Here is a 16,197-nt window from a genome sequence, read left to right as displayed (position 1 = left end):
AATGGCCAATCAGATACATACATGTTGAGTGCATCAACACAATGGCCAATAACAGACATGTTGAGCGCGTAAACACAATAGCCAATCAGAGTCGTTTAAGAATCCGTTCAACAGCGCTCAAAATGCTTGAGGGAAATGCTGGTAACGTCACATTTTTAAAATGTCAGTACCGACTTGGTACCGAAGTCGATTCTTTTTACAACACTAGCGCACTGACTAATTTGCTAAACTGAACAGCCAATCAGAGTGATCTCTCTCACCAATGCTGATTCAACATGCTGAACCGGGCGAACTCCCGCTGACATGAGCCGAGTCGACGTGTGGAACACACCACAAAAACTAGCCCAACAGATGCTCATCGACGGCTGACCACGCTTGGTGCGTCACGGCCCTTTGACTTGAGCCTGAAACCACTTCAAGAAATGCCATGCTCACTCCATGCACACTCACGGCTGTCAAGAGTGCAATGTGATAGATACACACAGCGATCATACCCATCACTGATGGCCTTTGACCTGCCGATTGGAAAGGCTTGATAGAAAGCTGTGGAGGGGTTCCTTGCAGATAAAAAAAAGAAAAAGAAAGAGAGAGAGAAATATGATAAGTGATAAGGTAAAGTATAAATGTCAAAGGTTTTTAGGGGAAAGATCAAAACCAATTTGCTTTTTTAAAGCAAGAATGCCCCAGGGGCTTTCGAGACAAAGTTGAAATGAATGGCCATTCATATCTCAGAGTGAAAAACAGCACTGGCGTCGGAGCCACCAGAAAAAGCCCTGAAGGTTTCAGTTCAGCATGAATATGCCAAACAGAAAAAGCCAGAACAGCCTTCGAGTGAGAGACATGGATCCCGAAAACAAATGATCGCATTGATTAACGGCCAAGTTTATACAGCCTAACTAAAATGAGATTAATTCGATTTACTTTGGTCGATCATGCAACACACTGAATGTTACAAAGTGGCCATTATCCTGTGACCGGCAATGTCTTGAATCCTTTATTGATTTTCTTTTAATCAGGCTTCACTGGTATAAAAGTCCAAGACGTATGGAAAATTATAAAATCTAAAGCATCCATAAAACAAATCTGTTTAAATATGGTCTAGGACCAAACTTTTGGTCTAGAATACAACACTTAATAATTTAACATTTATAGTTACAAAAAAAGCTGTCGTATAGCAGCCACTAACTCAATAAAGTCTAGATAGAAACTATAATTTGTTTTTGGGAACAAAAAAGGTTCAGAAAAGTTTGTTTTGCATGGTTAACTAAACTGGGTTAAGAAAAAAGGGTGAACAACATCATACCTCATAATTAATACATTACCTTTTAATAATAATAAATAATAAAAACACCTTGCACATCATTGATAGGCCAAGACAGGCAAAACTTAGCCAAACTTCACATTTTGGAGCCAATTTTGAAGAAGAACCTGTGGATTTACTTAATTATGAAATTATGTTAAATGGAGATGCTACACTCTAATTGATACATGAAAGTGATTTTGCCAATTTAGAGCAATTTAGGCTAAATGAATAAATGTACTGATTAATAATATATGAACGTGCAAATGGAGGGGGGAGGCATTTTGCAAATGATTAGCGTGCAAATTGTTATCAATAACCAATATCAAACCAAATCAAAAAGTTAAAGGCTACAGCTTAAAAATTGAGGCACTTACAAATTATAGAAGAAACGAGAAAAAAAAAAAAAAAAAAGGACTTCATGGATTTGTGCTCAAATTCTGTTGAAATCGGCAAAGTTTCCATGTGTGCTGGAAAGAGTTGCATAAATTAGCGCCAAAAACAGACACAAATGCAGTAACACCAGGAAACTAGAAACCCTAAATGGATTATTAGTGAAATTCGCTCAAATTGTGCACAAAACAAACGCTCATGGAAATATTCTTTGATGTTTCCATCAAAAGATGACGAGTGACGGGTGGAATTGGCCTCAGGAAAGTGAAGCTGATAGAGGATTACAAAGAAACAGGTTTCTGCACACAGAGTAATAACTCTATAGCGCTAAAGACAATTAATTTATAGAAACATCTCAAAGTTAATTCAAGGAAGTGGGTTAAAACAAATACTCTGATTTGTTTTTCAGGATGTCAGCTAATCAACTGATATTAAAATAAAAGTGTCCATAACAGGGAGCCATAGAAATATAACCCCTCACAACCTAAATTAGCTTGAAACAAATAAAGGGACGAAGGTATAAACAGAGGAAGTGTTGTTAATGATAAATTTAAATTCACTTTATTAGTAACACTTCCTCATACTTGGAAAATCACAGAGTAACGTCCGGATTTTCACGTTTTTTTTCATCTATCTCATAAGAAACTAAATATATTCCAGTTCATTGAGAGAACTTGCAAATCCAAATTGCTGCTTCTCCTTTATCGGGCCAGTGTGAGCCAGGGCTAACAACATGCTGGACGGGTCAATGTCCTCGGATCTTGAGCACAGAGCCCAAAATCGATATTAATTAAAAAAAATTGTCCTTGCTTGTAGATGCGGTTGACAGAAGTTAGCCACTTTCATTCCAACAGAGGATGAAATGTGTCATTACCTATGAGTGTTGAGTGTCGTAATATCCCAAGTGGACATGTGGAAGAGACGTGCGACTGAAAGCACTGGAAAGCCCTCGCACTGCTCATATACTGAGAGAGATATAAGACAATAGAGCTGCACGATTCATCTTTAAAAGACTGTGATCTCCATTCAAACACCCACGCGATCTTTCAATCCGTCTGTCTATTAAACTTTGATAAAATCATATCATTCGAAGCTGTGTTGGCGCAGACCCAGAGCGAGTCGTCATGAAACCGTCTTTTCAACCTCATAGTATCATTATTTCTGTGATGCAATAGTTCAAATTATCACAGTAGTGGATAAAACTTCAAATATGAACACTGATGACTACGATAGCCATGAGAATCAGCTTTTGATAGAAACTTGGTGCTTAAAATAACGCATTTATCGATTACATTGTTTCGGCACCAAGTGGCGATAAGTGACTTTGTTGTTGAATCATTTATTCAAGAGAATGTAGTATTGTATGATGCTTCTGAAATAAAAGTCAGAAAGATTAATTGTTTTTGTAAATATGACTCATCTTATACATCATGTACAGTCTGTATAAGGGTAAGATTTAACTTTTCCCGATGGTCTAGTGTTAAAAAAATTGCAATATCTAAATCGCAATACTTGTAGAATCGCAATTCTTAAAAAAAAAATAATGAAAATAATAATAATAATAATAATAATAATAATAATAATAATAATAATTCGCAATACATATCATATCGGCACGCAAGTATCGGTGTTCTGTTCTTAATAACAAATTATAGCAAAAATGTAAATAAGCATTAAGTTTCCGTTTCAGAAGATAAAAGTGCTTTTCTTTTAGTCAGCATTTTAGTATTCTGTGTTTCAGTAATATGCATTATTTCTTATGTGTTTCTATTTGGGTCATGTCACTTTAAGATCGCGCTACTCTAAATGTCCTTTTGCATGATCCTTAGTTGGGAAGTGAACACTCACGCGTTTCGGCAGTTTGTTCGAGTGTGCAAAATTCACGGAGCTTCTATCATTTCTGTCTTCTCATTTCTGACGTAGCATCGTCGGTATGTATATTTTGTTTTGTGAGATTATTCGGGAAGTATTATTAGTTATTTTTGACTATTTTAAGTTTGTTAGTGTAATTTGAGGATGGTTTGAATGCACGTCGGCTATGTAGGCCTATATGCAAGCGCTCACGTGTTCGCTCACGTGTACTACGAGCTGCACAGTCAAGGTGCTATTATGTCCTATATGTAGTTCATATGTATTTCTTATTAGTTTTAAAATGAGTACAAACGAAATACAACAGTAATTGTACAAATTTTCCTTTATTCATGTGTAATTTGTCATTGCTCTTTTGTGTGTTGCAGTTTCACTATTTTCCTTGCAACTCCATTAAACCTGTGGAATTAAGAATTAGTCTTCAGAGTCTTGGTGTTGGGCTGTCAGGATATTAAGCAGACATATCAAGGACGGCACAATCGGTATAGTATATAATCGGGAGATAGGTGTATCGTCCCTGCCCTAAAAACTAGCTAGATCTCAAAATGAACATGACAGAACAGAACGCTTACAATAAACAAAACAAAATAATCCAGTGACAGTGATTTGTATCAGATTGCACATGCTGAATCAAACTAGTATTTGTCATTTCACATAAAAAGAGAAAATGCCTAGTCAGTTGCACCTGCTTCCATTTATTTGCGATCACAGGAATGCACAAAGCAACTCCATTAAGGTTGGGAATCCAAAGGCTAACACATTTTTTTTTTTTTTATATTGATCAAATATATGTTTGTCACATTTCTTTAGAAAGAGCGTTCTGAGGAAGTTAGCACAATCTCTCCCGTCTCACTATACTGTTCTCCTTTCAGCCAGAGCAACAGAGGGAGCTCACGAGCAGAAAACACAAGTTATACGAGTTAACCGCAGCATAACAAAGGCACAGAGAAGAGACTGATTAAATATGAAACCTAATAAAATACACGACTATAATCATACATGATTTGTCTACGATCTTCAAGTAGTCTCTCTCTGGTATTTTCCATAATGGTTAGCATAAGTAGCCTTTAGCTCGCTGAAAAATCGTTTATAATGTCTTAAATGTTGAAGTTAGCTGGTAGCCTGGTATGATGATGACATGGGAACTGAGCAGCGGTGTTGACCCTCTCCTGACTCAGGTAAACACCGCCTCTGGTCATGACCTCTCCTCAAGCCCCAGTTGGCCCGCTTTGGACCAAAGTATTCGGCGGGACCAGGCCACTGACCCAGAGGATGCCCCGGAAGTGACAGTGGAAACGCGACAGGCCCTGGTACGCACTAGCGCACCCGCTTTTGGCCCGACAGGGGAAACACGGCTATTGTGTCATGTTGCCTTCAATTACATTTTTTCAAAAATAATATTTTTACAGTGTAAATCAAATTTATATATGCAACGAAATTCAGTATTTTAAGTCCACCAAAGTGTGTTTAGCCAGCTGACAAGGCCTAGCCGTGAGCGCTTGAGAGCGTTTTGACAACGCAGCATTTTCTTTATTTAAGACGCTTTGCTTGCTATGATACCGAATATCCACAGAAGTGTTAATAGTATCTCATTTCAATCTATAGTTTCAATGTAAAGTATTTGCTCTGGCTCTTGTTTTAAATGATTTTGTCCCGTTATCATGCTTATTGTTGTCCTCTGTGGACGTTGTACTAGCAGAATGTGGCGATTGGTCGGTGTGGTATTAGTCCCGCCCCTCCTCCACTCTTTTACCTAAAGTTGAACAATCTTCAACTCTCGGCAACCGGTAATTCGCTCAGAGCCTCGTTGCGCTCCTGGCGTTTTAAAAACGCGGCGCTCCCATTGAAAACAACTGGAAGAATACGCCAGCCGCGAGAAAAAAACACAGGGCCTTAAATTGAAACTTAATCACACATTTGGATGTTTATCAGGCAAGAAGAAATTTCTCAAAACAAAAATCAGTTTTTAATCTCTGCCGTTTAATCTACAGCCTTCTAGAGTTTGGGGTCCTGATATCCTAATGACAGAAATCTCGCAAGTCCACTAAAAAAAGAAGTGGGCACACAGTCTAAATGTGTGTAAATTTACATTTCAAAATGTTTCGCATAAGGCAGCGAATCTTTGGAAGACTTTATGAGTCAGTTACAGTCTCAGCTGTGAGGTCAATGTGCAAGAGCACACCTTCCAAAACACGGAGGCATAATGGCATAGTATATATACCAACAAACCCATGACTGTCAGAGAGCCGGCGACGGGGCTGACTCACCTCGACATTACTGTGAGGAATAAGACATCAGCACCACACCTGCGATTCAAATGAACAAATAAACTAGTAACTAGTAATGACTACTGCCATTTCTCAAACAGGTGCAAAGCACAACAGCATGGAAATACGCCAGACCACACTCATTCTTCACAATCAACAAACTGCTAACTGATAATGACGGCACTCATGAGTCAGGTAAGTGTAGTTGCACAACCCTTGGCAGATAAAATCTACAACCACACAGGATTAAAAGAATAATAAACTCTCTTTTAAGTGAGAGAGACAAAAGTCTGTACTAGCTGCTCAAACTCATTCAAAGTTGAGCTATTCTGAACCCTGTAGCAAATCCTGAGGCGTTCACCATTGCTTCAACCATTTTAACAAGTCAATAAAATGATTCATATCTTCATATCTGTTAAAAGGTCACTTCCTTTTTCTTATGCTGTTAATAGGGGAACAGAAAGTGATGAGTGAAAGTCAAAATTATCAAGGGCCATTTCCTGGGTGTTTACTGGAGGAGGATATGCAAGAAGACCGTGACATCTCGCATCTTCATCAGTTAATGCAATAATCTTCAGTATCCATAAAAAAAGATGAACTAGTGAAACGCTGGTGTCTCTCGGTCTAAAAGGCAAGAGAACAGATTATTTGGAGCAAATTCCCCTTTTAATAGCAGACCTAAAATTAAGCTTTACACACATCCTCCAAAATACCAAGTAAAAAGGTAGTTTCCAGAAATCCTGGTGAATATAGGCTAACTGCCCATTTATGAGTGTGTGTGTGTGTGTGTGTGCATTTAAGACAAATAAAGAGGAAAAGCATATGAACTTCCATCAATGATGGTACACAGGCATTTTGAAAACTTACACTTCCTTTAAACACTTACTGTCTTTCCTTAAACCTCGAATTTATTTGCCGCCCACTGTGCAATATTTCCGAGCATTCTCAAAATAACACACAGTTCCTGCAGCTCTTTCTGCATCTTTGTTCCCTAATCTGAGCTGCACAAAAGTTAAAGTCAATGCAATCCAAAATAAAAGCCAATAGTACTGCGTTATAGTAGTAGTATTAATTTAGTTTGATTAAAATCAGCATAAAGTACAACACACATTAAAATGAGAACAGCACTTAAGAAATCTACTTTAAATTTTAGATAAATGGTTTAAATTAAAGGATTAGTTATCTTCAGAATTAAAATTCTGATAATTTACTCACTCCAATGTCATCCAAGATGTTCATGTCTTTCTTTCTTCAGTCGAAAAGAAATTAAGGTTGTTGAGGAAAACATTCCAGGATTATCAACGATTATCAACGGTTATCAACGATTATCAACAGGTTGAAGGTCCAAATTGCAGTTTCAGTGAAGCTTCAAAGGCTCTACACGATCCCAGCCGAGGAATGAGTCTGATCTAGTCATTTAAAAAAAAAAAAAAAAACACATTTATATACTTTTTAACCACAAATGCTTTTGCACGTTCGCTTTGTAAACACTAGGTCGGTACTTCCACCTACGTCCCGCTTGACCTTTCAATGTGTTTACGTAATGTGTGGCGTATCACAGCAAGTGCAAGGCAGGCATTTGTGGTTAAAAAAGTATATAAATGTTATTTTTTTTAGAAAATGAACGATGGTTTGTCTAGATAAAACCCTTATTCCTCGGCTGGAGCCCCTTGAAGCTGCATTTTGGACCTTCAACCAGTTGGACCCCATTGAAGTCCACTATATGGAGAAAAATCTTGAAACGTTTTCCTCAAAAACCTTAATTTCTTTTTGACTGAAGAAAGAAAAACAGACATGAATATCTTGTATGACGTTGGGGTGAGTAAATTATCAGGAAATTTTAATTCTGAAGTGAACTACTCCTTTAATTGTCATTCAAATCAAACGATAATGGAAATATTAAATGGCCTTATGCAAAGAAAATGTGTAGGCTACAATTTGACCTAAACCTGAGTATGTTACATGTTATCGACCTCTGAATTGTCCTCAAAAGCCTGTCAGGAATGGGGATGGCGTGTTGCGCAGCATCAGCACAGAATGTACAGATTTCTCCTGGATTCCTACCAACCGCTGACAGTAAACAACATCCATTAGCAGCATAACATCATGCAGATGTTACACATTTGAAGGCCTTATCAGTGCTTGTGCATAGACTGGGTCGCAGCTTCTGCACATCACAAGATAGGAAACACATGCTAACATCACCTAATCAGACTGAAAAAACAGCTCAACTTCTGCTGGCAAGCGCATGAGGAGGAAACAGTGGCATTGAAAACAAATCTTTAGGAACTGGACAGTATCGTTGCCACGATATCAAAAATTACAGCTTCGATAAGATACCCGACTAAAATAGCGCGATTACCAATGCTGAATCAATACCACAGCAAAAAACTAAAACTACAGAACAAGTAATTGAATAATATGACAACTTAAATTTCATTGTATCATAATCATAATATCAATCACATTCGCAAACCTTTCACAATTCTGCACCGGTTAGGCTAGGTGATATGACCAAAACGTTATATATTTTTTACGTAATTTTAAATCACAATATAGTTATTTTATTTTTTTCTTCAAATATATTTCAAATGATCTTTTACCTTTAAAGGGTTAGTTCACCCAAAAATTAAAATTCTGTCAGTAATTACTCACCCTCATGTTGTTCCAACCGCGTAAGACCTTCGTTCATCTTCGGAACACAAATATAGATATTTTTGATGAAATCTGAGTGCTGTCTCACTCCTCCATAGGCTTCTATGTGACCGAAACTTGCTGGCCCAGAAAAGTTATTAAAGAGATCGTTAATATAGTCCAAGTAACTACAGTGGCTCAATCTTAAGTATATCAAGCGACGAGAATACTTTTTGTGCGCAAAAACAAACAAAAATAACGACTTTATTCCACTATTCATTTCCTTCTCTCTGGGCCTCGTAGTGTTTTTGCGCTGCGCGTCTGTGTTGCACGTCATCACGCATCACACACATGACAAGCGTCGACCAATAGTGAGCCTACGTGGTGACGTGTAACACAGACGCGCTGCGCAAAAACACTACGCGAACCAACTAGAGGTCGAGAGAGAAGGAAATGAATAGTGGAATAAAGTCGTTATTTTTGTTTGTTTTTGCGCACAAAAAGTATTCTCGTCGCTTGATATACTTAAGATTAAGCCACTGTAGTTACTTGGACTATATTAACGATCTCTTTAATAACTTTTCTGGGCCAGCAAGTTTCGGTCACATAGAAGCCTATGGAGGAGTGAGACATGGCTCAGATTTCATCAAAAATATCTATATTTGTGTTCCGAAGATGAACGAAGGTCTTACGCGGTTGGAACAACATGAGGGTGAGTAGATCTATTTAACAGTAGCATTAAGAAATTAAAATGTAAAAAAAAACACACAGAAGGCACTCTGGCAATTTTACGGCAATTACCCGAGAATCAACGCGCTGTGTGAAAGGGGCTTAAATCACAGACAGCAGCAGGTTCATTAGGCTGCCGTCTCTTTACAGGGATACTCCACTTTTTTTGGAAACAGACTCATTTTGAGTTTTACCGTTTTCGAATCCATTCAGCCGATCTCCGGGTCTGGCAGTACCACTTTTAGCATAGCATAGATCATTGAATCGGACAAGACCATTAGCGTCTCTCTCAAAAAAATGACCAAAGATGTAACTACAGAAGAGTCAAGTTTTAAATAGGAAAAATATCGAAACTCTTTGGTCATTTTTTTTAGAAAGATGCTAATGGTCCTGTCCAATTCAATGATGTATGCTAAGCTATGCTAAAAGTGGTACCGCCAGACCCGGAGATCGGCTGAATGGATTCGAAAACGGTAACACTCAACTGTCAAATCTGGGGGAGTTGTAAAATGAGCTTATTTCCAAAAAAAGTGGAGTATCTCTTTAAGACCTGACGCAAGGATCCAATACATTAGAACTAGGGATGATCGGAAATCGGGCCCAATCACGTGGTTTCAGACTTGATCGGAATCGGACGTTACCTCCCGATCAGGACTCGGATATATATGTATATATATTCTCATTATTTTTTTAACACATCTATAGTTATGCAGTGGCACAGAGTTACGCCGGTTTCGCACTGCACGCGTTAGCAGAGCGTAAGCAGCGCAGGAGCAGTGCGTATGTTGAGCAGGAGCAGGACACGCGCGTTTTGCTTCCACACTGGCAGCGTTTGTCACGCGCGGCTGAACCGCGGGTTGTGTGCAGACAGAGTACTCTATAATGGATACGTTGGCATTGCTTTATTTCGTTTTCAAATACATTAAAGAGAAAAGACTTGTCAAGAAGCTTATTTTAATAATAATTTTATTTATATAACTTTTGGTTCATCTTTGTTTTTATTGTTCTGGCAACAAGTTTGTTTTTATACATTTGTTTTCTTTTTAAATTGCTGTTGGTCATTTGATCGACTGTTTAAAACACAATAGATATCATCAATGCACTTTTTGGATAAAACTGCGGTGTATTTTGGCCATGATCAACGCATTGTCACTTTAATTCAGCTCAAGCGGCGCAGCAAAAATAGACTCGGCGCCGAAACGATCGCAGCACTGCTGCTTCTGCTCCTGCTACGCGCTGCCGCGCCGCCTCTGCGTGCGGTGTGAATGCTCTAATCCAGGGGTGGGCAAACTTTTTGGCTCAAGGGCGACACTGGGTTTTAAAAATTTGACAGAGGGCCGGCCCAGTAGCAGATTATGAAACACGATCTCATGAAAGTGCGTATCTATACCACAAATTTTATTTCTCGTGCCATTTATATGCCAAAAAGGTTTTTTTTTTTTTTTTTTTTTTGCGTGCATGCTACACACTGTAAACCCCTTGGTTAGGATTAGGGGTGTGGAGTGCGTGCCTATTACACGCCATAAAGTGCATATCATATGCACGCGAAAACATATTATGCACTACAAATACAATTCGTGGTATTCACACTTTCATAAGATCGGGCTGAGCAAACAGACAATGTTGTGGCAATGTCTGTGCGAAATTCAACAACTGAGAGACGACATTCTGACAATACATTTTTTTATGCTAGATATCCCCCATTTAGCATGTTATGTTTTGATGTTAATTTTTAAAGATGTTAGATAATTATAGCCTATACTTTTTAAATATTGTTTATCCTTATTATTATTTAATGGCCTAACAGTAAATTAGAAACAAAACATCTGCAAGTGTACACTTAGAAGAGTAAAAATTACAGGTTACATTAATTCAACTTTATTACAACTGAATGGCAATTTGCACTTCCAAAAGTCATACATTTGTGGAAATAAACGAATATACAAATTTATTTTAAGAATAATAAAATAAAACATAAAAGGCAAAGGGAGATCAGAACATTTAATGAAAAAAAAAAACGGGTTCTGTACATGGCAGACAGGGGAGCGTAGTCGAAAGCCGGGCGATAAAGGTCGGTAAACGGAATCGGGCAGGATACATCCACAAATCCAGAGGAGCAAAGAAACTAAATAGCAGACAAATCAAAGGAAAAACTAAGGTGTGCAAGCGGTTACCAAACATTTTTTTCTCATTGAGTTTCCAAAAAAGGAAAAAACATTAACGTGCAACAAGTCTATGCGCTTAAGTCGCTGTCTGTTTGGTTTCCATGGTGACGCGTCATTGCTTGTTACGTGACACACCTCAGCCACAACAGCTCTGAATGACTAATGATCTGCTTTTATGTCATTTTTCCTTTTTTACATTTGTTAGCTATGGCATGCAATATCTGATATTCCGATTGTCAAATATATGCAACGCAATATATATATATATAACGCAAAGTATTGCAAGAAAAAAGGCAAAATTAATGCGATCTTAAGACAATTTTTTTAAATAGGCTACTCGGCGGGCCGGATTAAACAGCCTAACGGGCCGCATGTGGCCCGCGGGCCGTAGTTTGCCCACCCCTGCTCTAATCTGTGTGAACATGAGCGCCGGAAAAAATACGCGCTGCTTACGCTCTGCTAACGCGTGCAGTGTGAAACCGGCGAGTGCAGTTCCTAAAAGCACATTACTGGCTCTGCAAACACTGTGGCACTTTTATTTTTTTATTTGTTCACATGCCTGCTGGGTATTTTAAGTTGAGGTGCTATTTGTTTATATATTAGACTTTTTTTATATTTACTGTTGCACTCCAAAAGTGAAGAATTTATGTTATTTATTACTTGATTGTTCAAGCTACCTCACAGAAGTGCTCTGTTTGTTAACAGAGTTGTTGAATGTTAAAATAAGGTGAATTAAATAAAAAATAAGGAACATCCTGGATCTGTTTATCGCTCTTCTTTATTCTTTTTTTTATGTATTATAGAAGTATCGGATCGGGACTCGGTATCGGTAGATACTCAAAATCAAATGACTCGGAGGCAAAAAAAACCTGATCGGGACATCCCTAATTAGAACACACCTGATTTCTTTCTAAACCGTTTATGTTTATAGACATACCCGACTGTGTTTGTGGATACTCGCCAGGATGCGTATTTTAACATATTTTTGACCATTCAAGTGCAATAATAATTGAAAGAGAACCGAATTCACGATCACATGCTGTCTGAAAGGCAGCTTTCTGCGTGTGCTCCAGGCCTGAGCCCATAGCGCTTTAACCGCAATAACCGTTTTAAACATCAAACACGTCCCGCTCTTTACTTTCTCATGTGGCTCTTATTATTTAGACCGGTTTGTACCGTTTTTAATAGCAGGGCATCAACACAACAACTGTCCATAAGTGGACAGTGCATTGGGTAAATTTGATGTGAATTTTTTTTTTCTTTCACAAGGTCATTTGAGTCAGAAACTAATACTTTCCAAATGTTTTACCAATGAAAAGGTGACTGTAACCACAGGCAGCCCTGTATAAGCAAGTGTAAAGTGGTTTGCTGGACGGAAAACTAAGTGCAAACAGTTGATGCTAGGTGTTTCCTCTGAGCTATTCATGCAAAGAACGTTTAAACCAGCTAGTCAAGTTGAATTTTCAATTCCCCTTCACAAAGTCTCACAATGTTTTCTTCATTTCTATTCAGTGAAACAAATGAAGATTAGAAGCCATTGAAACCGTCATTGTTCTGAACTCAACTGACTTTCATTGTACAGACAAAATAGTTCCTATAATATTTTCTTTTGTGTTATGCAGAAGAAAGAAAAGACAAACACACCTGAAACAAGGTGATCAGGATTACTTCACTACTATATCTAGTGTAAAATAGGCTTATGGTATTTAGCTCTAAACGTCTGGTATTACATGATTTGAGTTTGTAAATAAATAAATAAATAAATACGAGCAGCGCTTCACAAACCTGTCCTGGAAACCTTTTTGGATGTCAATGCAATGTAAATGAGCTGCTGATTTTAATTGGGTCAGGTGAGCAAAGTTAAGCACATCCAAAATATATATATATATATATATATATATATATATATACATATACATATATATATATATATATATATATATATATATATATATATATATATATATATATAAAGAAAAACGGTAACACTTTACAATAAGGTTCATTAGTTAATGTATTAACTAACATGAACTAACAATGAGCAATACATTTGTTACAGTATTTATTAATCTTTGTTAATATTAGTTAATACAACCTTTGATTTTATTAATGTATTAGTAATGTTATAATTAATATTAAATAATATTAATAAATGCTGTAGAATTATTGGTCGTTCTTAGTTCATGTTAACTAAGGTAGTTACTACTGAACCTTATTGTAAAGTGTTACCAAAACACACACACACACACACACACACAAAAAAAACTCCACCTAGGACAAAATTAACTCCTGCAACAGGACATGCTTTCAAGTTATTCCAAAGTAAATATTAAACTAATAGTAAATAATGTAACACCTGCAAGAGCGGCAATAAAATGTGGTTTACTTGACCATTTAGAATTTTCTCTTGCAACTAATGTCAATAAAACTTGAGCAACATGAAGCATAAAGGTTTACCTGTCCTCATCCCCATCAATGTGAATAGCTATTCCAAACAGGCTGTTGACAGCAGGCGTGGGAAGCTGCAATCCCTCGGGATTCAGGGGTCTGATGGCATCTCTTCCCAGGAGAACCGAGCTCTGGAGCAGCAGCTCAGTCCTCCTCTGGTTCTCACCGGCCGGGCCGACGCCACCGGGAAGCTGGCTAAAGATAGAGGGGTTCGTCTGAGCCCCCAGTCCCGCTGCCGAACCGCTCGGGACTCCCTGAGGCTGGTTCTGCTGGGGCGGTACAACAGGGACCGGGGGCTGTTTTGGCATGCTCTGGGGGGTATTAGAGGCACTAGGCAGAACAACAGGCACATTTTGCACACCAGGGACCACAGCATGAGTTACTGCTGGCTGAACGAGCGGCACTGGTGCCTGTGAACCCGCAGATGTGGCTGATACGGTCCCTAGAGCGCCGCTGATGTTGGACTGGGGTAAAAGCCCCTGAACATCCACCGGCTGAGGAACTAATCCCAGCACATGAGTGCTTCCCGCTGCGGGAGTCAGGACCGGTGACGGGCCCTGGGTCACTGAAGAGCCAAGAGGCTGATTCTGTAACCTATAGTCAGCCTGGTTAGACGGGATAACAGTCTGAAGCATCTGGCCAGGTTTCTGTGCCTGTTTACCAGGGTAAAATGTCTGTGGTTGAGCTGTAGAAGGCATGCTGGGAGATTTAGCATGGGCATCCCCGAAAAGGTTCTGGGCTACAAGCCCTAATCCCTGCTGCAAAATCCCAAAAGTTTGCTTTTGAAGCTCCACAGGAGGGTTTGATAGTGAAGATACGTAACCACTGTCCGTATGCGGTTCTGTGAGCGCATTATACGCCGCCACCGAACCTCCTAGGCCGTCTCGGTCCGCGCTGTGGTCCGCAGTGACGGCGTGTTGTTTAGCGTTATCCGCAGTCCGAGCAGACGAGGAAGCATCCGTATCCCGCTCATAAAACTCAGTGCAAGTCCACCTACCTCGTTTAAAGGGTTCACCTGTACCATGATCCAATTTGATGACCCTGAAACGGGAACTGCAACCACTTACTGTAGCAGAACTGCTAACTGATGTTGATGACGCCTGGGACGCGCTGTTAGATGCAACTGAAGGTGAAGTCTGGGATGGGCTCATTTGGCCTGCTGTCCCACTGACTGCACGGACATTTGGGTTTACGTGAACCGCACTTGTATTACGGGAGCCAGGTAACGTTACGGCACCATCTTGCGCGCTCGCGGTTTCAGCGTCATTATGTAGCGGTTCGTCCGTCAAACTGACGTCACACGCCTCCGGCTCGAAATCGCCACCTTTGGACATGTCGTACATCTCAGAGGAGGACATGTCCTCAGTTCTGGACTCGTCCGGGTCGTCCAAACTCTCGGTGTCGTCCGTGATGCTGTTCGCCGCCACCTGCGCCTGCGTTACGCTCGTGATCTGGAAACAGCTCTTCTTTTTCGACGGCATTTTAGACATTTTGAAGCGCGTGAAGTGTGTCACTTCGACTTCGACACGTCAGACTAAAGCGTACAGCTCCAAGTTAAACGTAGTAACTCCTCTTAAATGAAAATGTCATGTAATTTTCAGTTAGCGTCACGCGCTAACTCAAGCTTCCCTCCGAGCTCCCGTCAGCGCGCGTGCGTCCTCATCGCGGCATTTTTAGTACTTTTAATCCGTTAAATTGAAACTCACGAAGCTCCAAACACAATGACAGCTTAATTCCAGGTGTGTTTAATCCCTCCAAGCCCGTCTCCGTGTTATCCGAGGCCTAAATGAAGGCCATGTCCGGGTGTGAGAGTTTCCCTCAGGCCGCTCGCGCGAATGAAACTCCAGTCGCTGGACACACTCGACTCTGAGGCGCCTTCAGTTATCAACACTCCCCCGTCTTCAAAAGCACATATCCTCCACGAAACACACTGAATATACATCTTGACACATGATAACACATGTTTACCATCCGCTTCTGGCGTTGATACAGTCTGTGGAGGGTAGACTGGGTGTGTTTGTGTGTCTGTCGAGCTAACGGCTGCTCTCTCTCTGCTGCTGTACACAAGATGGCTAACGCTACGTAGCGCACGCGCGGGACTATGGGTGGACTGCGCACAGGCGTGCGTAAGTGCGTCGGGAATACCGATCGCTACGCATTATTCTTGTTTTCTTGTCAAAATAAATGTCAGGGGGAATCAGCCGGCATAAATACTTTTTCCACCACATCCCAAAACCTTTTATTACACCTTTTCTTTGATAAAGTATCTGAATAATTGCTTTTTCTCATTTGTACAGTGATTTAAACCAGTACTGCAATATAATATAATATAATATATAATATAATATAATATAATATAATATAATATAATATAATATAATATAATATAACA

General features: G+C 39.5%; 1 protein-coding gene across 3 annotated transcripts in view; it reads right to left on the bottom strand.

The window, feature by feature from the left end:
* Window positions 1-15,879, bottom strand: part of tsc22d2 (TSC22 domain family 2) — a 40,795-nt gene extending 24,916 nt beyond the window's left edge. The window contains exons 1-2 of one of the 3 annotated variants that reach the window (XM_081385126.1): window positions 13,815-15,879; window positions 495-557 (exon numbers count right to left, since the gene is read on the bottom strand). In XM_081385126.1, the coding sequence (XP_081241252.1) occupies window positions 495-557; window positions 13,815-15,295 (1,544 nt within the window). In that variant the 5' untranslated portion in view covers window positions 15,296-15,879. Of the gene's footprint in view, window positions 1-450; window positions 558-13,814 lie in introns of all 3 variants that reach the window. The other 2 variants (XM_081385128.1, XM_081385127.1) reach the window with 2 other exon arrangements.
* Between the last annotated feature and the right edge of the window lie 318 nt (window positions 15,880-16,197).

The sequence above is a fragment of the Scardinius erythrophthalmus genome, assembly GCF_964197995.2.
Source record: "Scardinius erythrophthalmus genome assembly, chromosome: 14".
Taxonomy (NCBI): Eukaryota; Metazoa; Chordata; class Actinopteri; order Cypriniformes; family Leuciscidae; genus Scardinius; species Scardinius erythrophthalmus.
Note: the sequence above shows the minus strand (reverse complement) of the source record. Positions and strands in the feature narration are given on the sequence as shown.